Source organism: Notolepis coatsorum, assembly GCF_963971535.1.
Source record: "Notolepis coatsorum genome assembly, chromosome: 4".
NCBI classification, from domain to species: domain Eukaryota; kingdom Metazoa; phylum Chordata; class Actinopteri; order Aulopiformes; family Paralepididae; genus Notolepis; species Notolepis coatsorum.
In genome coordinates this window covers 175,202,691-175,226,318 of record NC_140168.1, presented here as the reverse complement: position 1 = coordinate 175,226,318, position 23,628 = coordinate 175,202,691, and the positions used below count along the sequence as shown (strand labels likewise).

At 42.2% G+C, this 23,628-nt stretch overlaps 1 protein-coding gene across 1 annotated transcript in view; it reads right to left on the bottom strand.

Annotated features, from left to right (window-relative positions):
• Positions 1-7,079: 7,079 nt before the first annotated feature.
• LOC311226752 (leukotriene B4 receptor 1-like) overlaps positions 7,080-23,628 on the bottom strand; it is a gene marked incomplete at both ends in the record, with an annotated part of 33,682 nt that continues 17,133 nt past the window's right edge. The window contains one exon of the mRNA XM_084312162.1: positions 7,080-7,235. Coding sequence (XP_084168288.1) covers positions 7,080-7,235 — 156 coding nt within the window. The remainder of the gene's footprint in view (positions 7,236-23,628) is intronic.

The window sequence follows — 23,628 nt, the reverse complement described above, 5'->3', positions numbered from 1 at the left end:
AAAACCCTGCAGCAGTTGAGGTCAAAAGGCACAGTGACCAATCCGAAGTGTTGCGTGCTGCTCCATGCTGCGTGCCTCATCATTAGGTGCAGTAATGCAGGCTTAAGCCACAGATAGTCATCAGGTGGCAAACCTCACGTGCTGCTAGTCTACACACGGATGGTCAGTAGCTCAACATTTGGTATTTGTGAAAGCTTTGCAAACACCTAATGTGGTGTCTTAATTTATATTAAATTTCTCTTCATTGATCCGTTCAAATTGAAAGTGTTTTTTTATTTTAATTTTTTGCTGAGATTTAGGCTAAATAAAGTACAATTGAGTAGTAGTTCAGTAATCGTTGATATCACAGGTTGTGCTCAGCTGCTGTAGCCTCGTACTCCCAAGTAGATGCTTGGTTAGTTACCATTACAGATCTAATTCAATCTATGCCCCTATCATATAGAAGCCTAGCGGAGATCCCCAGGCTCTCCAGGATCCACTTTAATACAGATCTTAATTACTAAATAGGAGCTTTTAAGTGGATGTTGGCCTGACCCTTTAATCACCTTTGCATGCTATTGGTTTAGGGATGTCTTTAAAAGCTCCATAGCGGTGTGTGAGCTCGTAACGACATAACACCAAGGGGGAATGTCAACTGTGTCATGTGCTCTCCTCGGCCTGCCCTTTCGTCTCATATGACACAGGTCAATTATGCCAACTTGAGGGCCATACTGGTATGTTTAATTAACGTTTTATTAACTGTTTATTGAATTAACAGTTAGTTCCAACCAAGTAATTTGATTGGACAAGAGGCATTCCATGAGTGCTGATATTCAGTATAACAACACTGGGACTTTTAACTATATGCATCACTCTGCTGCAGAGGTGTTGTATTAATAACCGTTAATTAGGCTTCATTAACACAGGTATTCTATTAATTAACCATTAATTAGGCTACTTTAACGGTCGTTATCGATATCAGATTGTAACAAACGTGCACTGCAAACATGGATATATTTCCAGAAGTAACATTTGAGTTAAATTACCTTACAAGTGTATGATACAAAGTAGCTAGTTGTACTAACTAACTGTGCTAGTTAACATGTAGACCTATATACAAAGTAGCGAGTTGTGCAGGAAAATGTTTGTGTTCAGGTTGTGGAACTATTTGCTAAATAAATGATTAAATAAACAAACAAATCATGTGTTGTCACTTATTACTGTTAAACTAATAAATGGGGATGTATAAAAAGCGATATCACACTCGAGGTCGTGCTGATATTCAGTATAATAGCACAACAGTATAATCTGCAGGTTTTAAGACCTTTTTAATAGCACTTGAATTTAATACCAATTTCAACACATAGCGACATTGAACTGGCGGCTGCACTGGTAGCTGCTCCAAAAACAACTAGAATACAAAAACATTTCATGTGTTTAATATTATATCATCTCCCAACAGCCGGGTTGCCCCCAAAATAATGGTTTCCCTGTGGAAATGTAATGCAAGACTTCTCAATACCTTTTCAATTGAGAATTATGAAATTAATACTTTTTATTATGAGTAACGGATACAAATTAATTCCAAGTCAAATAAAATACTGTAGTTTAATAGAAATTCACACAATACAAATCAACAGAAATAATAAATAAAACCGGCATTATAAAGTCAGCAAACAACACATTTTAAATAAAGCACCACCAAAATACTGGCAACACACCAACTCAGGAGGCCTATATAGATTCTTGAAATCAATCTTCAAAATACCATATTCTGTCATAGTGGTTCCATACCAAATATAATTCTCTGCTACAGTTTCTCTGGTAGGGGTCATTTTTAAGATTCAGTCATTTGCAGTCCAAGAAAAATTATTATTTCCCTCCACTATATAAATACAAACACTATTAATAACCAAAGAAGTAAACCAATTGTTATTTAAACTCACTCTCAAAATAAAACAACACGTATATAGTTGTCATATTTGACACTTGAAAGCAATCAACATCTTGTATAAATATACTATTATGTGCATTTCTGCTGAAACATTTCAGTACAGAAGACATCAGGGAAGTACCCAATAAACACTGCTTTGCGATTTAGTGTACAAACATCTGACTCCACAGAACTCTTTTTGGACCCGTTCCAGAGAGATATGGTGTATTTGGTCTACCGTTATGCGATTCAGTGATTTGAAGTAGGGGTGTGCTCGAATAAATCAATTATTGGATTATTTGATTGAGTGCTTCATATATATATATATATATATATATTTACTTTGAAGTTAATCAGGCTTTTTCCAGGCTTTAAAGACTTCTGAACTACTAAGACTGTAAACAAAAGCCATGTCCTTGTTTCATTATCATAAACCAAACTAAGTGCATTGTATACCACCATCAATATTATGTTCATGCCTAATAGTACCTGTAATAGCAAACAGAAGTTGACAAATACCAAATAGTCAATTATGTGGTCGTAGCAACTATACAGAATAATTGAATACAAGAAGTTGGAGTTGTGCACATCCCTAATTGTGAAATAACTTGATTACTATCCATCACCAGTCATCTTGATGACATAGGATTCAAGAGGTTTACTATTTACTAATCCCATTTATAAAATGCAGTAGTGTTTTTTTTTTTTTTTTACTTTTTCCTCCTCCTGTTTTTCTGTATTTTCCTCCCATCCCAATTTAGTCGTTATGCCAATTCCCCCCTCCTCTTCCTGGTCGTTGCACGCGTGTGCCCCCCACTGGTCGGTCTAGGGAGCCCTGAAGTCTATCACATGCTTCCTCCGATACATAGGAGACAGCCAGCAGCCTCTTTTCACCTGACAGCGAGGACTCTCAAGTAAGTGTAACGCGTGGGAGGATCACACTACCTTCACCATTTCCCTCCCTCGCTGTGCAGGCGCCCTGACCGACCTGTAGAAGTCACTGTTTACAACGACCAGATTACCACCCATTGGCTACCCTCCCGCTGACACCACCAATTGTGTCAGTATGACGGCCGGCCTAGACGGAGGTACCGCTGACAGCCGGATTCTATACCAGTGTATCTGCAGTGGTAGACAGCCGCTTAGTCCGCTGTGCTACCCGGCCACCCTCAGTAGTGTTTGTTCTCAGCCCACCCCCCATACTCTGTCTCACTAGTCCCAACACAGTTTGGTCCTTTCAAAACGTCGGGGCTCTCCCAATCTCAACTGATGACCCAATATCGGATCCTCAACAATACAGTAGTTCTCCCAATAGGTCAAAGCCTGCTTGTATTGGCAAAATGTTTTGTGACACAAAGTCTCTCCAGGACAGTTCTTTAGTGCTCATTTGTTCTCATGTGGCAAAAGAATAAATAAATAAAACATTAAATAAAATCTCTTCAAACCCATGTTTCCATTGCGATACGAATAAGCAGTGTAATTAAGACCTATGGAATATAGTGGGGAATTATATTTGTAATGTAATTCACACCACACATAAAAACACCCAACCACACTGGCGCAATGTTCCCTGTTGGCTATAGTGTAGTGTAGTGTGCCTGCAGAGAGGTAGGAGTATGTGTGATCCAAATCTACACTCTGCCATCGAGTGACTACTGCCATCTAGTGGTTAAGTGATGTACACAGATTGGCACGACATTCGAAAGGGCACATGTATGCTGGAGACTACTGTGTGACAAACTGCGGTTTGCGGATTAGAAATTATTCACCACTGGGTAGAGGAAGGATACATTTGTGGGGGGGGGGAATAATGTATCTTTCGTGGTCCCTCTCCCAAGGAATGAGGAGGGGCTGCCTTTCACCTGTCAGTCAAATCTGTTGCATTAGGTGAGCGAATACCACTTTTTACTGACCAAGCAAAAATGTACTGGATGCTACTTAATTTTGAGTACACACCCAATTAGCGATACAAGTACTTGATATTCAAGTTTTGACAGCTACTTTGTTGTGTAGAAAATTACGGGAGAATACGGTTACATTTGTACATTACATTTTAACAAAGCACCATCCTCCCCTTTTAATTGTCTAATTTAACTGAAATATCTGAAAGATAATACTCTCATCATCATTAAATAGCACCGTGCTCGTACCCACTTCCTGGTTTATGTAACATTAAATCGCTATGGCGCGCAGGTGTTTCAGCCCGGTATCGCGCCGATACTCGCTACTGGATACTGTTTTACTGAACCATTTCTTGGTTTTCAGTCGGATAGGAAAGACTGGTGAACTGAAAGAGATGGCATCAGCCTCGTCTGTCGTGGTGAAGTAACGGCTTCCACTGCCTTTGACACATGGCTACAGATCCATGTTGATGTGGAAGCAGTCGGGTAATAAGAGCAAAATGTTCCCAGTTGTTTCATTATCTCCATTTGGATCAAACACCCATGCGGTAATGAGAAGAAAAGGGCAAGGGCCGACTCCTCAGAGGTCAAAAGTAATTTCTCAATTTCCAGTTCGAGCAGGCACACAGAAAAAGTATTCCTCAGAATATGCAACAGAATTGCCATCCCAGCTTTAAAAAAAAAATAACAAACCGTGTGCTCTTAATGAGCTTTAGAGAAACAACTCTTAATGAGCTTCAGAGAAACAACTCTTAATGAGCTTCAGAGAAACAACTCTTACATGATGGGATTTTCATGCCGGCCTTTTAATTTGGTCGGGAGAGCCTTAGTAAGAGATTAATCTAGTCCCAAATGAAGCTTTGGAGGTAGTGTTTGATATTCCAAAGCCACAGCAATGGATCTGGATCACCTACAGTGTTCTTCTGCTGGTTGGTCGTTTGATTGATTGAATTGATTGATTGAAAACTTTATTAAGAGATAGCAGAATGGGTACAATACAAAACAATACAAAACTGCTAAGAGGATACAGACCAGAAAAAGACTTTCGTCTTGTTTACATCAGGCATCTGTATCGCCTGCTCCGTGGTCACTCTGACTTGCTGTAGGAATCCTACTATTTTATGTTTTGGGGGGATTTGTATGGATTAGTTGTAATTTGATGATTAATGGTCTTCCACACAATATGAACCTTTGTGGCACAATGCTAGGCTGATTAGGCTTTACTTTAGAGTTTTATTTATTTTTGTTTTCATTTATACTGCTGCCCGTCTTGGCCAGGGCCCCGTTCCCTGTACCTGGATAACTGAGTTAGCCGGATAACTTTCGGTGAAGTCTGACTTAAGCCGGACTTTCCGGTTCCCCGAATCTGGATTGTCCAAATCACCATGACAACAGATCCAAAAGTTTGAGCCTGGTCGAAAGCAGGGTTTAAGTTCAAGTTAGCCGGATGAACCATCGCCACGCCCCCGCAAAGAAGTGACAGCCCGTTTCCTGAAATTATTCCCACAGTCTACGATCTGCATTATACCATTCTGAATTACGTTTTTGTGCTCCATTCTTCCAGAGGGGGCTTTTGAAATGTAAAATAGACCCAAAATGCTGATACTAAATTCACTTTGTCCTAAATAATGCACGTTATATATACCGTGGCGCTCGCTCGGTGCGATGTACACATTATGTGGTTATTTTAATTGTAACTGGGATTAAGATGTCTGATGAGATGCGCTGTTTGACGGATTTGAGAAATTGAATGAGCCGTTGACGTCACATTAATGAATGAGGATAAAGAGATAAAACTTCATTCAAAATAAAGAATATTCTAAACACGGGTCTCTCGTTCATTAATGTATAAACAATGAATTTATCCCATCTGGCACAGTGGCGCAGCGGTAGTGCTCAATCCTGGCAACCCAGCGACCGGTGTTCAAAACCCTGTGTTTCCAATATAATCTTTTGGAATATAATATTAATGATTATACGCCAAAGTAGCCTAGTTTTAAGTTAAAATATTATAAATCTACATGCATTGAGGATGTCATTCTTTATATAGCTCTCAACGTGCACCAAATTGAATTATTCCTACATCGCAAAAAGAAGGGAAAGACTAGGTTTCGAACCCCGGTCGTCTGCGTGAAAGTCAAAAGAAGAACCCGTTACACCACAGTGGAGATAAGTAAAAGATCGACCATACATCAATCAATGGGAAGAGAGCCGTATCGTTATTCTGTATAACAGTTTAACTAATTATTTTCGCTAGCAAGATCTCATTTGATTATTCAATCCAGCAGGCAAGTTTAAAGAAATATAATCTGATTGATTGAGGTAATGAGGGACTTAAAATTAGCCTATAGATAACGCATTTAACTTGTCGGCGAGGCGATTGAGCCGTACTGCAATATGTTAATAAAGTTTTAAATCAATTAATCAATCAATGCCGCTAGAGAATCAGGATCTCTGCTATCGATACGTGCTGGCTTTTCAACTGGAGCGGCCGCGCGCACTTATCCTGGGTCTCAAGTCTGGCTTGAGTTAACGAGACTGAATCCACCTTCGAGGAACAGGAAAATCCCGGCTTCAAACATCAGGTTAACTGAATTTGGATAATGACATCTTGATCGACTTAGTTGAACCAGGTACGGGGAACAGGGCCCAGGGCTCCCATGGAAAAGAGCGGGACTCCCCTGGTTAAACAAATGCACGGAGAAAGTATAAAAATCTGATATACACCTTACCATCTATTTTCTCATCCGAGTAGAGCTTTTACTTTGAAATGTCCTGACCTCCGTGCGTGCCTGTACGGTATCAGCCACTGTGCCACTAAAGTTCATATTGTGGAAAACTAGACCATTAAATCATCAAACTACAACTAAACTGTAATAGTACACAAAAGTAGTAGGACTCCAACAGCAAGTTGGAGCCACAACCAACAAGCCGAAAAGAACCATAGCCAGATTCAACACTGTGGCTCTGGAATAGTGGAATCGACACCGTTTGACGAACAACGTTACTTACCCTTAGCTGCCAGAGTTGTACCCTTCCTGCTGACTTGTTGTACAGAACTTGTAAGTCGCTTTGGATAAAAGTGTTCAGCTAAATGACTAAATGTTGTCAAAACACTGCCTCCAAAGCCACATTTGGGGCGTGGCTAAATCTGATGAAAATCTGTTGCACATCCACCTACATAACTGAAGTGTGACTAACGCCTTCGCCGGAGAACGGTGTCCTCTCTTCTCAGCAGCGCCTGGTGGAGGCCGGGTACTTGGCCTTCAGGCCCTCCTTGAAGCTACGGAAGAGAACCGGTTACGCTTGTTCTCCTCATCTTTCTTGGAGTGGAACTCGCCCTGGACCTTGAAGCCTCTGTGCACCACGAAGGCCGAGCTCAGCACTGAGAACTTGTACCCTGCCACATGGAGCTCGCAAGCCTGTGGAGAGGATTCAAGGAATGAAAGGAGAATGAAAGACGAAGTGGACAGTAGAGAAGGTAGTGTAGGGAAGGAGGAGGTGAAAAGGAGGAGCCACAGAGAGAGAGGACAGATTATCACAAAACGTGAAATAGGCACATAATTTAGTGGCATCTCCATGGTTGTCATTCTCTCCTGCGGTGAGCATAAGAGCTTGCATTCCTTGCATTCCTGGATAAACTATTGCACTCTGCTGTCTTTCTCTAGGAGAGTCCAGGGACAGTGTACAGTTTCTTCCCCCTCAAATGTATATTCTTTTAGAAACTCTGGATGTAACAGTACTGTATTATCTGTATGTTGGGTAGGAGTGGGGGGAGGTTGGGTAGGAGGGGTGGGTGGGGGACACTGTACAACTGTACAAGCAACACTGTACATTGGAATATTGACAAGACCATACATGGTCATTTTTACTGTACATTGGAGGGGGTTGTGTTAGGACATTTACAGGGGCCAGTTTCGAATTGCAGTCTCCCGTAGGTGTTTTTTTAGAGTGTTTTTGAAAGTGGGTAGTGATTCACATTCCTTTACAGCTTTGGGTAGGGCGTTCCACATTGATGTGGCATAATTGCGAAACGTGTTTAGTCCCTTGTTTGAGCCGAATCTGGGTTTAACATGATTTGTGGAGCTCCCTCTGGTGTTGTGATCGTGGTATTCACTGACCTTTGGGAAGTATTTTGACATGTACATGGGTACCTTGGTCGTGTAGTGTATCTTGTAGACCAGGCCCATTGCAAGTTGCTGTACTCTGTCGTCTACTCTAAGCCATCCTAGGTTGTCAAAGTGGGCAGGGGTGAGGTGGGTTCTAGGAGTAAGGTCAAGCAGTAGTCTGACCAGTTTGTTTTGAGATGTTTGTAATTTAGTTTTTAGTGCCTTTGAGGTGCTTTGGTACCAGTGGTGCAGTGCTGGTATAACTCGGTATAACGGCGTTATACCTCGGTCACTGAGGCTGAAGTACGCGCAATCGCTTTTTACATGGCATTATCCAACCGGACTCCCGGAGAAGCATGCAGCTGCAGAGCCGCAGAGCCAGTGGCGCTCTCTGGGCCGCGCGCTGACGGCCGCGCTGTGAGGCAATAGTATCCAGCTGCAGGACGAGAGCAGCCAAAAAAAACTGTGCATGTGCGCGCACGCGCGTGGAGCGTTTGACCTACTGTCAATTTGCCACTGCACCACTGTTTGGTACCATGAGGTGCAAGCATAGTCGTAGTACCCTTGAATGAGTGCTCCTGTCAGAGTCTTCAGGGTATTCTTGTTTACCAGTGAGGAGATCCGGTACACCGGTGATTGCAGAGCCACTTTCCGGCAGGATTACTATTATTATTCTTCATTCTTCACCAAGCTGCTGGAGCAGAGAACCGTCTACACCCACTGCTGTGGGATCTACACCTGCCCGTGAGGACATCACTCGAGCCCGTCTCTGTCGGAGCAGAGACTCCACGGCTTCATCTGCGCGGCGCGCACCCTGGGATTACCACTGCCTTTCCCCGCTGACTCAGGGAGCAATATACCATCTCCAGGTGCCTATTGAAGCTCCCTTTGGAACCATTGACTTGCATAGAGCATTGCCCCCCCCTGCTGGCTTACAACCGGTAGTACACCCCCCTTCCCAGAATATCCCTAGATCTAATTCCTAACATTCATTATTGATTTGCCTGCACATTCTTTGCCTTATAAGCGCATCTAAAGTGACCAAAGTAATGTAATATCATATTCTTGCTGTAATAAATATTCTAAACGAGTATTTGTGTGGAAACCGTTTCATTGTGGAGAAGTTCTCATCATATACCTGTGTACGGTATTGGCCAGTAATGTACATAATACGGTAGTGGTTTAATGATACCAATACTTGATTAATACAGTCAGGGAATTGTACCCCTCAGTTACAGCAACCAAAGTGTTAAGTATGTTTGTATTTCCAATGCACAATATAACGTTATTATCTCAAATAAAAAACACTCGTTTTCCTGAGCAGGAAGTGACATCACGTTTTTTTAATTTTTTAATTTTTTCGTATTTCTCGGCCCGGGCTAGACGCGATATCGCTCTGAGTGCGCGTCACAGTTTGATCGCTGTATCCGTCACAGCCAATCAGTGCATAACGCGTTGTGCGTTGAAATATGACTATTATGTTGGAATCCGGGCGCGATTTGAAGCGGTCTAGCCAGTAGCGTCAAGAATTTCTGTAGCCGCATTTCGCGGAGACGCTCTCTGATTGGCCGACGCCAGTATTTTTTTCCGTAGCAGAATTTCACAGAGACGATCTCTGATTGGCCGAATCCAATTTCTAATGTTCCAATTCTAGCTTATTCCTAGGTTGGTCCGTTGGTGGTATAGATAGTTGTGTTGTTGTTGATGCAGGCAGCTGTTTGTCTTAGAGCGTGCCGTGACTGCAAGTTCTTTAGACTGTTAAGCTTAGGCACTCTTTCAAAGTTGGTTAAGGTTAGAGTTTGTCTTAGAGCATGGCGATAGAACGCCAGGTAGTTTGCAGTCTGTTCGAGCGGAAATGGACAAAGGAATGAAGTACTTGTGACTGTTGTGTGGTGCTGCTAACAAGCTAACACTTGGCTAACAAGCTATATGGCGGATGCAGTCTGGACACAGTGGACAGTGGTCTGGAATACATCAACAGTGGATTATATACACTACTTTATCAAGGCAAGCCCTCCTGCCCTGGACGTGTCAACTAAACAGTGAGTCTCTCTCTCTCTCTCTCTCTCTCTCTCTCTCTCTCTCTCTCTCTCTCTCTCTCTCTCTCTCTCTCTCTCTCTCTCTCTCTCTCTCTCTCGCGTTTGGATTGAAAATACGTGGATTATGGCTTGTTCAATATCGTCTATGTTTGAATGAATGAATGAATGAGAACTTTATTAACAGATTGCAGAATAGGTACAATACAGTACGGCTCAATACACACAATTGTTAAGGGGATGCAGACCAGAGAAAGACGTTTGTCTTGTTTACATCAGGGTCCCAGATTTTCGATTCATATCGATAGTTTAATAGCTAGCCTTGGCTCGTTTAACAATATGCAAAATATGTGTACAGCCCTGTACTCATACTGAAGTTATTCTTGGTATATAATAGGTCTGATTGTGTAACGAATCGATTCCACGTCGCGCTGTGTGTGAGAGAGAGAAGGAGAGAGGGAGAGATCTGCCTGTGTTTGGAGACGGAGCGAGTTTTGTTTCTAACTTTTCTATTTATATATTGTGTTTCAAGTTGTGAATTAGACTATACTTTATTTGACTGGTTGTGTGTTGTTGTAGTAACAGCTGAGCGACTCGTTCATAAGAGCCGATTCATTGCCGTGAGCGTGAGTCGAATCGCTCACGTCTTGCCATGAGTCGGTTGCGTGGTACTGTACATGTTTGCAAAATGTTTGGTATAGCGCCCCTAGTGGCGAAGCATCCACGGGCCGCCACTGGTGCCGACCTGCAGATCGGGAGCAATTAAGGGTTAAGTGTCTTTCTCAAGGACACTTCGACACGCTGCCCAGGAGGAGCGGGAATTCCCCCCCCCCCCCCCCACACACACACACACACACACCAACACCCACCCCCCCACTAGTAGTAGTACTGCTTCAGTACAGGGAAGTGTATAGGTCTATTGCAGACCAAAAGAGACACGCTTACCGAGTCGTTACGATAGTAAGTGTGGTATATTGCTATATGACTGCTTGTCCAGTAGGTGGCAGTAATAGACAGGTAGCCTATTGGCAGGTAGTAAAGAAGTGTTTTCCTCAAGTCTGTCTCCATCTGGTCTTCCTTACTAATACAAAACCGTAAGCAATAGCCTACTGTTGTTGCCATCTCTCTCACTGGGACCTGCGTCTGGCTCAGACTCACTCTGTTGTACGGTAGTTTAGGACGTATCCTGGTGGCTCATCACGCTAAGGGCGTTTCATGTAAACACAGCGCCATGGGTTTGAATCCGGCCTAAGACCTCTGTCGCGTGTTAACCACATTCCCTCTACCCCTGCTTTCTTGTCACTCACTGTCCTGTATAATAAAGAAGAATTGCCCTTTTTTTTATTTTACAATGGTAGTTTAGAACCACATTGCCAGGGTGGTTTTTCTGATGACATTTATTTATATTTATACAACGGCATGCAAATTTCTCGATTCTGATTGGCTGAAACAGTCCATTTACACGTCTTTATTGGCAACAATCCACGGTCCTGGGCTCAGGACCCGCCCACAACCGAATCACATATCACTCCGCCGGCTCACTCCGGGAGAAAACAAGATCGCGGACAACAAATGGATATGTTGATAGCGCCATAACGCCTTTTTGTGTTCCAGTTCTTCCTTAGTCCATCATAAACCAAGTTAATTCACGTTATAATTAATAAAATTCATTAAATAACATTAAGGTTTTGTCATTTGTTAGACCTCTGTCCACCCTGTTATGTTGGTATTTTTCTATCATAGTTTAATGAGATTACCAAATATCAAGTGGATATTTGTAGTTACATAAAGATATGGAAGGGATTGATTATACATGCTAGAAACTTTGAGTAATTATTATCATAATTCACTTTTCTTAAGAAATAAAGTGGAAGAATATGTCCCGTTCTCATAATGTGCAGTTGTTTTTCTCAATATATGCTGTTTAAAATAATTGTATTGTAAAATAAATATCTGACTAAATTGAGGGACATACAATTCCTATACACTAATAATTTCAATAGCAATCATGCACTGAAATCACAATTAAACAGTTATGTCTATGTCCTTAACAGGGTGGACATATCCCTTGTGACACATGTTGTTAATATATCTAAATATAATATAATTTAGGTGCCTGAGCTCGACCAATGTGTTTTTCAGCTAATTAGATATGTGCTTTATATAATAGAACATTAAAATATAGGTAAATCAACTTTTTTTTATCCCAAGTTATGAAGTCCAAATGGCACCCTATAAAAAAATTGACTCAAATATGAAGCGATTCTGTCACTGCGAATGTGTTAGTCCTTTAAACAATGTTGGATGATATCCCAGGTGGCCAAAAAGTTCCGGCCCATTAATGGCCTGTATCCGGCAGGCCGGAAGAAATTAGTCGGCCCAAGTCCGGCTGCCAGAGTCGGCCAAGTAGGCGGCAATGACTGACTGGCCGATTCCGGCCCGAGTACACTGGGCCAGGTCCGGGGTTGCCGGAAGCGGTGAACGTCCGGATCGGCCGAGTAGGCGGCAATGACTGACTGGCCGATTCCGGCCCGAGTACACTGGGCCATGTCCGGGGTTGCCGGAAGCGGTGAACGTCCGGTTGCCTAAAGCAGCCCAGATGCGACCCACACACACTGGGCCAGGTTTGGTTGCCCGAAGCCTAGCCGACACTGCCAATGCAATGGTACTACACAGTAAATTCCGCAGAGTACATTTGACTCAAACTGAGTACATTTGATTCAAACTGAGTAAAGAAATTTTACTCAGTTTGAGTGAAATGTACTCAGTTTGAGTCAAATTTACTTTGCGGAATTTACTGTGTACCCAGTATTCTGCCAGAGCTACTCCACTATCTGCCTATGACCATACATTACCGGAAATACAGTAGGAAATGGTTGATTAGTAATACAATGCCACATATTTAAGGACCCTTCCCTTTACCAATGGAGTATTGGCATGTCCCGCATTGAACAATTCAGAAGTTTACATGCTGTCTCCTACCTCACTGAAATATATTCTCAGTGTATGTGCACATTGTACACAATATACACCATTCTGCAGTGAAGCTCAAATATCAAGTAAAGTAACAATTACCCCCATACATGCTACTTTTTCCAGTTAAAAATGACAACTTGAATAGATATTTAAACATTTATTAACAAAAAAATATCACATCCTCCTCTCTGAACCCAACGACAAAGCCTCCAATGAAATTAACCCATTGTTCCCCTGCAACAGCTTCTCCCACAGGGGATCTTTGATTAAACACCTGCTATCAGAAGAATATAGACCGTCAGAAAAAAAGTTCACTGTTTACTACTTAAGTACATTTAAAAGTAGAAACTTTGACTTTTACTCAAGTGTGTACTTTCACTTAAACTTTCATGTTAGTCTAGCTTAGCAAAATTTTTTAGGAGAATTAATACAAAAACGAGTGATATGGCCGTTCAGTTGTAAATGAAAGCCTGCATTTAGTAAGACGTTGTTTATAAATGTCTTTTGGTTTAGTTATGAATGAATGACAGCATCTCTATAGCACAGCTCTATTACTAGGACATAAAGTGCTTTGGAATGACTGTATACATCATTCACAACGGGTGGCCCCAGCAGGAATCAAACTCCTAACCGTGACAGTGTTAGTGCCATGCTCGGAGTGCCAAGCACAAGACCCCAATGTTATGCGGGGCTCTGCTCATAGGCGGGCGGCTCGTGGCGTGGCTCGTAGTCCTGGTTGTAGAAGCAACCGTCGCCCTCCATGGAGACCCCCCTCCTCCCGCGTCACCCCAGCGAGGTGGCGGGTGGCGACCCTGACGAGGTGAGCCATGGTGGGGTGGCGGGGGGCCGGCTCCGGAGAAAAGCGCCAGGGGGCCGGGCCGGGAGGCGCCCCTGGGGGACCCCGGGAGGCGTGGGCATAGCCTTACGGACAACGGGGGAATAGGTGACGTGGGGGCGTAGCGTGGCGGGGGTCTGGGGGAGCTGTCGCCGGCCCCGGCGAGGCGTGCTGGTCCCCGACGTGGAGGGGACAGGACTTCCACTCACTGCCCTACACGAAAAGTGAAAAAGGCAAATAAAAAGAACGAACCACAAATTCAACGACAGAAGAGAAGAGGATGAGATAGAGAGAGAGAAGAGAGAGAGAGAAGAGAGAGAGAAGAGAGAGAGAAGAGAGAGAAGGAAAGCAAGATAACAAAATACAACAAGAGCCAGTATGGAAGCAAATGAGTGACAGAAGTATTTGAATTTGATCAGACACCGAATTTATAGCATTGAAAATAATTACTTTGAAAACATGTATCTGAATTGAATTTATAGCATTGAAAATAATTACTTTGAAAACATGTATCTGAATTTTTTCAGACACCAAATTTAAAGCATTGAAAATAATTACTTTGAAAACATGTATCTGATTTTTGAATTTTATCAGACACCGAATTTATAGCATTGAAAATAATTACTTTGAAAACATGTATCTGAATTTTTTCAGACACCGAATTTATAGCATTGAAAATAATTACTTTGAAAACATGTATCTGAATTTTTTCAGACACCGAATTTATAGCATTGAAAATAATTACTTTGAAAAATGTATCTGAATTTTTTCAGACACCGAATTTATAGCATTGATAATAATTACTTTGAAAATCATGTATCTGAATTTCTTTGCTCCGAATTTACCTATGTGAAATAAAAATTCAATGTAAAAAATTCGAATGTATAATAAAATTCACAATGTAAAAAAATTCGATGCATAATTGCGGTGTATAAAATTCGATGTAAAAAACCATCATCCGGGCTACCCAGACAGGATAAGCAATCGAGCCTGGATGCAATCGAATTGACTTCTGGCCTATCACTGCATGGCTTTGTCAGTCATGTGATCACACCAACCCGGGAGAAAGATGGCGGTATATATACATACGTTGGGGAGAGAATATACATACGGTGGGGAGGAGACTGTACATTAGGAGGGGGTGGGTGGAGGAGAAATATACATACGGTGGGGAGAGAATATATACATACGGTGGGGAGGAGACTGTATATTAGGAGGGGGTGGGAGAGAAATATACATATGGTGGGGAGAGAATATATACATACGGTGGGGAGGAGACTGTACATTAGGAGGGGGTGGGAGAGAATATATACATACGGTAGGGAGGAGACTGTACATTACGAGGGGGTGGGAGAGAAATATACATATGGTGGGGAGAGAATATATACATATGGTGGGGAGAGAATATATACATACGGTGGGGAGGAGACTGTACATTAGGAGGGGGTGGGTGGGTGAGAAAATACATATGGTGGGGAGAGAATATATACATACGGTGGGGAGAAGACTGTACATTAGGAGGGGGTGGGAGAGAAATATACATATGGTGGGGAGAGAATATATACATATGGTGGGGAGAGAATATATACATACGGTGGGGAGGAGACTGTACATTAGGAGGGGGTGGGTGGGTGGGAGAGAAATATACATATGGTGGGGAGAGAATATATACATACGGTGGGGAGGAGACTGTCTATTATATGTATATTTCTCTCCCAACCACCCCCTCCTAATGTACAGTCTCCTCCCCACTGTATGTATATATTCTCTCCCCATCATATGTATATATTCTCTCCCCACCGTTCTCTTGGTGTAAAAAGTTTAAGACCAGGGTGAGGCCAGGCTATGGATGGCTTTGAAGGTGAGGAGTAATGTTTTGAAGTTAATGCGTTCCTTGATCGGGAGCCAGTGGAGGACAGGAGTGATGTGTTCGCGGGACCGGGTGTTAGTGAGGAGGCGGGCAACTGAGTTTTGGACCATCTGCAGTTTATGGAGGGAGCGGGAGGTGATGCCAGTGAGGAGGGAGTTACAGTAGTCCAGGAGGGAAAAGATGAAGGCGTGTATGAGGGATTCAGCAGCAGGGGGTAGAGGCAGTGACGGATTTTGGCAATGTTGCGGAGGTGAAAATATGAAGTTTTGACAATGGAGCGGACATGGGGTCAAATGAGAGGGTGGGGTCGAAGATGACACAGAGGTTGCGGACTAGGGGGGAGGGGGTGATGGTGGAGTCATTGATGGTGAGTGTGATGTAATACAATAATTTATACTGTAGCATTACAAACCATTTGACAGCCAGGTCCTGCACCTCCGTTCTTGTCCTCTAGGAGCCATCGCAGCATGGCCAAGACCTTCCTCATCCAGCATACTGTCCTTCTGAAGGTCTGAAGTCATTAGTGGCCATGAACCTAGAGAGAGCGAGAATACGTTAGTAGATAGTCTAAGGCCAGTGATTCTCAATATTATTTTGCATATCTAGGACCTCTAATTTAGTCCATGTCATGCACATCTACATACAATAATACTGTAGCATTACAAACCATTTGACAGCCAGGTCCAGCACCTCTCCGTTCTTGTCTTCTAGGAGCCATCGCAGCATGGCCAAGACCTTCCTCATCCAGCATACTGTCCTTCTGAAGGTCTGAAGTCATTAGTGGCCATGAACCTAGAGAGAGCGAGAATACGTTAGTAGATAGTCTAAGGCCAGTGATTCTCAATATTATTTTGCATATCTAGGACCTCTAATTTAGTCCATGTCATGCACATCTACATACAATAATACTGTAGCATTACAAACCATTTGACAGCCAGGTCCAGCACCTCTCCGTTCTTGTCTTCTAGGAGCCATCGCAGCATGGCCAAGACCTTCCTCATCCAGCATACTGTCCTTCTGAAGGTCTGAAGTCATTAGTGGCCATGAACCTAGAGAGAGCGAGAATACGTTAGTAGATAGTCTAAGGCCAGTGATTCTCAATATTATTTTGCATATCTAGGACCTCTAATTTAGTCCATGTCATGCACATCTACATACAATAATACTGTAGCATTACAAACCATTTGACAGCCAGGTCCAGCACCTCTCCGTTCTTGTCTTCTAGGAGCCATCGCAGCATGGCCAAGACCTTCCTCATCCAGCATACTGTCCTTCTGAAGGTCTGAAGTCATTAGTGGCCATGAACCTAGAGAGAGCGAGAATACGTTAGTAGATAGTCTAAGGCCAGTGATTCTCAATATTATTTTGCATATCTAGGACCTCTAATTTAGTCCATGTCATGCACATCTACATACAATAATACTGTAGCATTACAAACCATTTGACAGCCAGGTCCAGCACCTCTCCGTTCTTGTCTTCTAGGAGCCATCGCAGCATGGCCAAGACCTTCCTCATCCAGCATACTGTCCTTCTGAAGGTCTGAAGTCATTAGTGGCCATGAACCTAGAGAGAGCGAGAATACGTTAGTAGATAGTCTAAGGCCAGTGATTCTCAATATTATTTTGCATATCTAGGACCTCTAATTTAGTCCATGTCATGCACATCTACATACAATAATACTGTAGCATTACAAACCATTTGACAGCCAGGTCCAGCACCTCTCCGTTCTTGTCTTCTAGGAGCCATCGCAGCATGGCCAAGACCTTCCTCATCCAGCATACTGTCCTTCTGAAGGTCTGAAGTCATTAGTGGCCATGAACCTAGAGAGAGCGAGAATACGTTAGTAGATAGTCTAAGGCCAGTGATTCTCAATATTATTTTGCATATCTAGGACCTCTAATTTAGTCCATGTCATGCACATCTACATACAATAATACTGTAGCATTACAAACCATTTGACAGCCAGGTCCAGCACCTCTCCGTTCTTGTCTTCTAGGAGCCATCGCAGCATGGCCAAGACCTTCCTCATCCAGCATACTATCCTTCTGAAGGTCTGAAGTCATTAGTGGCCATGAACCTAGAGAGAGCGAGAATACGTTAGTAGATAGTCTAAGGCCAGTGATTCTCAATATTATTTTGCATATCTAGGACCTCTAATTTAGTCCATGTCATGCACATCTACATACAATAATACTGTAGCATTACAAACCATTTGACAGCCAGGTCCAGCACCTCTCTGTTCTTGTCTTCTAGGAGCCATCGCAGCATGGCCAAGACCTTCCTCATCCAGCATACTGTCCTTCTGAAGGTCTGAAGTCATTAGTGGCCATGAACCTAGAGAGAGCGAGAATACGTTAGTAGATAGTCTAAGGCCATTGATTCTCAATATTATTTTGCATATCTAGGACCTCTAATTTAGTCCATGTCATGCACATCTACATACTGTAGCATCCATCAACACAGGATGACCCTTTCCAGCTGTTGAAATGAAAGTCCCAGATTGAAAAGTATATATATATACACAGTCACACACACAATAAAACATTGTATACATCACTTACAAGCATGACCACTTGAAGATCTTGAAGACTTGGTAGATCTTGACCGTCTTGGGAGAGAGAGAGAGAAGGCATTACAGGATGACTCTTTGAAAATGATGTCCCAGATTAAAAAGTATATATTATATATACACAGTCACACACACAATAAAAACCACAACCACTTGAAGTATACGGGTAGTTGTTATTGAGCTGTCTTCTGCTTTCATGTCGTTGTTGAGAGACAGCACTGTAACAGTATTTGCTACATTAACAATGAAATTATATATTTTATAATTAAATTAAACCATGAAAGATCTGCGTGATATGCATTGGTTAGCTAACATCAGTATTCTACAGTCTAGGCCTGCTAGCAGTAGTGCTTGTAGTTTACAGATCCCGCCAGTTTCATAATATCGAGCAAATAACGTTACAGTAGACTAGTCACTGAAACACAGACTAAACAGCATTTATATCAGCAGCACGCATTACTTATAAATAATAAAATATATGTGTTGCACAATTACCCGAGATGAGAACAGTTGGTGACAACGTGAGGCTCTGCCTGTAGCAGTGTATGTAGCCTATATATGTGTTGCACAATTACCTGAGATGAGAACAGTTGGTGACAACGTGAGGCTCTGCCTGTAGCAGTGTATGTAGCCTATATGTGTTGCACAATTACCTGAGATGAGAACAGTTGGTGACAACGTGAGGCTCTGCCTGTAGCAGTGTATGTAGCCTATATGTGTTGCACAATTACCTGAGATGAGAACAGTTGGTGACAACGTGAGGCTCTGCCTGTAGCAGTGTATGTAGCCTATATATGTGTTGCACAATTACCTGAGATGAGAACAGTTGGTGACAACGTGAGGCTCTGCCTGTAGCAGTGTATGTAGCCTATATAGCTAACGTGAGTTCGCGGCCTCGCGCTACACTCAGTGTATGTAGAGCTAGTAGCTAACGTGAGCTCGCGCTACACTCAGTGTATGTAGCCTATATAGCTAACGTGAGCTCGCGGCCTCGCGCTACACTCAGTGTATGTAGAGCTAGTAGCTAACGTGAGCTCGCGCTACACTCACTGAAACACAGACTAAACAGCACTCATTTATATTAGCGGTATTACTTATAAATAATCAAAAATATCTGCATAAATTACCTGAGATGAGAAGAAATGCAACCGTGTCATACTGGTCTGGTCTGACTGTGCCGCGCGCGACACGCGTCAATTCAAAATTTCAAAAACCACAATGCATTGTGGGGATCCCCCCCCCCACAATGCAACGCAGCTGTTAGTCAGTGTTGCCAAATGACAATTATTATTTATATTATTTTATATAACAGTTACTCAATCAACTTGCTTTATGCCTACAATCTCTCTGACAAATCTCAATGGCACAAGAATAACTTAAAATAATAATAATAATAATAATAATAATAATAATAATAATAATAATAATAATAATAATAATAATAATAATAATAATAATAATAATAATAATAATAATAATAATAATAATAATAATAATAATAATAATAATAATAATAATAATAATAATAATAATAATAATAATAATAATAATAATAATAGCTCTCTTTTCAAGTAAAATAATATGAAATAATGTTCGAATTAATACATCTTTAACAAATTATCTCTGTATCTTTTCAATGTAAATAATAAATCAGTAACCTCACAAAGATACTAATCTAATTATCTTTAAAGTGCACTATGCAGTTTTGGATTTGTACATTTGCATATGAACATGACATTTCGGTGGGTTTTGAGCAGTTTTTTGAATGAGTCCAGAGTTGGGGCGTTGCGGAGTTCAGCGAGGAGGGAGTTCCAGAGGGTGAGCTGCCACACTGAATTATAGGGTGACTTTTTGATAATTACATTATTTGAATAGCCTAAAATATAATCTTTATTGTAGCATAAAGTGTATACATGAATTGGCATAAATCTGGTCTAGAATAGCCTAATAGATATTTATGTTAAATTGTTTATTATTATTGTTTAGAATGACATTACATTATAGGCTATATTTCTGTAACACACCATTTGCCCCCAGTGATAAGTCAGCTGAGTGCAGGACATCACACAGCCGCACGCTCCAACCAGGGCTGGACTGGGACCAAAAATCGGCCCTGGCATTTTTGGCCCAGACCGGCCCACCATAATCGGTCGGACACCACCAGAACATCCTTGCGGTCCCCTTAAATAATTTGTATGGCTTTTACTCTTAAAGTAGAAAAACAAAAGTAATCTGTAAAATAATACAGTGAATTTCCTGTGAAAAAACATTTATTTTTTACAGTGTACCACCTCAAAAACATCTCCCGTCTCCGACCCTCACTCTCAGATTCTGTGGCTGAGACCCTGATCCACTCATTTATCACCTCCCGGTTGGACTAATTGCAGTCTCCCGTAGGTGTTCTTTGAGAGTGGTTTTGAAAGTGGGTAGTGATTCACATTCCTTTACAGCTTTGGGTAGGGCGTTCCACATTGATGTGGCATAATTGCGAAACGTGTTCCTGTTTGAGCCGAATCTGGGTTTAACATGATTTGTGGAGCTCCCTCTATGGTGTTGTGGTCGTGGTATTCACTGACCTTTGGGAAGTATTTTGATATGTACACATATATGGGTACCTTGATCGTGTATAGTGTATCTTGTAGACAGGCCCATTGCAAGTTGCTGCACTCTGTCGTCTACTCTAAGCCGTTGTCACGTGGGCAGGGGCGAGGTGGGTTCTAGGAGTAAGGTCAAGCATGTAGTCTGACCAGTTTGTTTTGAGATGAAGTGTAGCAGGGTCAAGTCAAGTCAAGTCAAGTCAAGAGTTTTAATTGTCACGGCATACAAGTATACAATGAAATGCGGGTGGTCTTGCCCGCAACGATGTGCAATACGTGGTACAACATATAATAGAATCCAATAAAAAAACAACATTGTGCAATAAACAGGTAACAGGTAACATATTTGTGACATCTCGGTATCTGTACATATTATTTACAGGGCATATAGGACACGGTCAAAGAACACCAGATCCAGGCGTACAACTAGAACCACCAGAACAGTGAATACGAGCAAAGTAACACGACTAACTGGTAACGACAGATACAGATTACAAAACATACAATTAAAAACTAAAAATCTCTAGAAAATCTAGTCAATTTACAAACCAATGAGCTTCTATACAGTAGAAAGGATATGCAGCCAGTATGAGCTTCTAGACAGACAGTAGAAGAGATATGCAGCCAGTATGAGCTTCTAGATAAGACAGTAGAAGAGATATGCAGCCAGTATGAGCTTCTAGATACAGTAGAACAGATATGCAGCCAGTATGATCTTCTATATAGAGACAGTAGAACAGATATGCAGCCAGTATGATCTTCTAGAGACAGTATACGCAGCCAGTATGAGCTTCTAGATACAGTAGAACAGATATGCAGCCAGTATGAGCTTCTAGATAGACAGTAGAACAGATATGCAGCCAGTATGAGCTTGTTGCATACTCATGTTAAACAGTTGGCATTAGTGCAGAATTGAACTAAAACTGTCTCATAGGAACGGATTCTGGAATGGCATTTTGAATAAATGACTAAATGACATAAATGAAAGCTCTCATCGACTCCGACAGATTGCTAGTCATTCATAATGGCATCGAAAGAATGTCCAAATGACCTGTGTTGTGTTAGCTTGTGTTAGCTTGGGGAGCTGCAGTCTGTGTTGTGTTAGCTTGTGTTAGCTTGGGGAGCTGCAGTCTGTGTTGTGTTAGCTTGTGTTAGCTTGGGGAGCTGCAGTCTGTGTTGTGTTAGCTTCTGTTAGCTTGGGGAGCTGCGGTCCATGTTGTGTTAGCTTGTGTTAGCTTGGGGAGCTGCAGTCTGTGTTGTGTTAGCTTGTGTTAGCTTGGGGAGCTGCAGTCTGTGTTGTGTTAGCTTGTCTTAGCTTGGGGAGCTGCAGTCTGTGTTGTGTTAGCTTGTGTTAGCTTGGGGAGCTGCAGTCTGTGTTGTGTTAGCTTGTGTTAGCTTGGGGAGCTGCAGTCTGTGTTGTGTTAGCTTGTGTTAGCTTGGGGAGCTGCAGTCTGTGTTGTGTTAGCTTGTGTTAGCTTGGGGAGCTGCAGTCTGTGTTGTGTTAGCTTGTGTTAGCTTGGGGAGATGCAGTCCATGTTGTGTTAGCTTGTGTTAGCTTCGGGAGCTGCAGTCTGTGTTGTGTTAGCTTGTGTTAGCTTGGGGAGCTGCAGTCCATGTTGTGTTAGCTTGTGTTAGCTTGGGGAGCTGCAGTCTGTGTTGTGTTAGCTTGTGTTAGCTTGGGGAGCTGCAGTCTGTGTTGTGTTAGCTTGTGTTAGCTTGGGGAGCTGCAGTCTGTGTTGTGTTAGCTTGTGTTAGCTTGGGGAGCTGCAGTCTGTGTTGTGTTAGCTTGGGGAGCTGCAGTCCATTTTGTGTTAGCTTGGGGAGCTGCAGTCTGTGTTGTGTTAGCTTGTGTTAGCTTGGGGAGCTGCAGTCTGTGTTGTGTTAGATTGGGGAGCTGCAGTCTGTGTTGTGTTAGCTTGGGGAGCTGCGGTCCATGTTGTGTTAGCTTGGGGAGCTGCTAACTATAGAGGCCATAACCACAGTATTACATATACTCTTGTTAGCTTTATGAGGCTACATCAACACGCTCCTATGAGTGCAGCATGTTAGCTTTATGAGGCTACATCAACATCCTATGAGTGCAGCTATAATGTTAGCTTTATGAGGCTACATCAACATGCAGGCTCCTATGAGTGCAGCTAATGTTATGAGGCTCTGCCCCCCCTCCACTCCTCTAACACCCACCTCACTCTGCCCCCCCCCTCCACTCCTCTAACATTTTATTTATTAATTTTATTATTATTATTTATTTGTTGCCATTAAAATAATTCTCCACTTGCACAACCTGAATATAGGGACTTCCGGCTGACTTCCGGTTGCCAATAGCACTTCCTGTCCCATCCAAATACATTGGTTTTAGCTACTTTTCTCCCCTTATTTAAACAACTTTGTCGTCACAGAGAGGCAATGAAACATTTGTATTATTATAGTATAGAATGTATTTAATAAGCAAACGTTTGTCAGCAGGGTTTTTGGGCTGTATTTCATGTAAAAACATTTACTGTTAGTTTCCTTGCTCAGCCAGCATTAGCTAACAGAAGCTAGTGGTTAAACAGGCCGGATTAGCTTTGAGCTAACTATCTTTCCCGACCCATGTATTCATTCCATTCTAAACATAACGTTAGTTTACAAAACATGACCTGTCTATATAACGTTGAGGAACAAATTATAAGTGTGTGGGTGTGTGTTTTGGTGAACATTGTACTGCAAACAGAAAATGCATCACAGTTAGACAGTAGCTACTGTTAGCTGTCCTTCCGGATTAGCTTTGAGCTAACTATCTTTCCCGACCCATGTATTCATTCCATTCTAAACATAACGTTA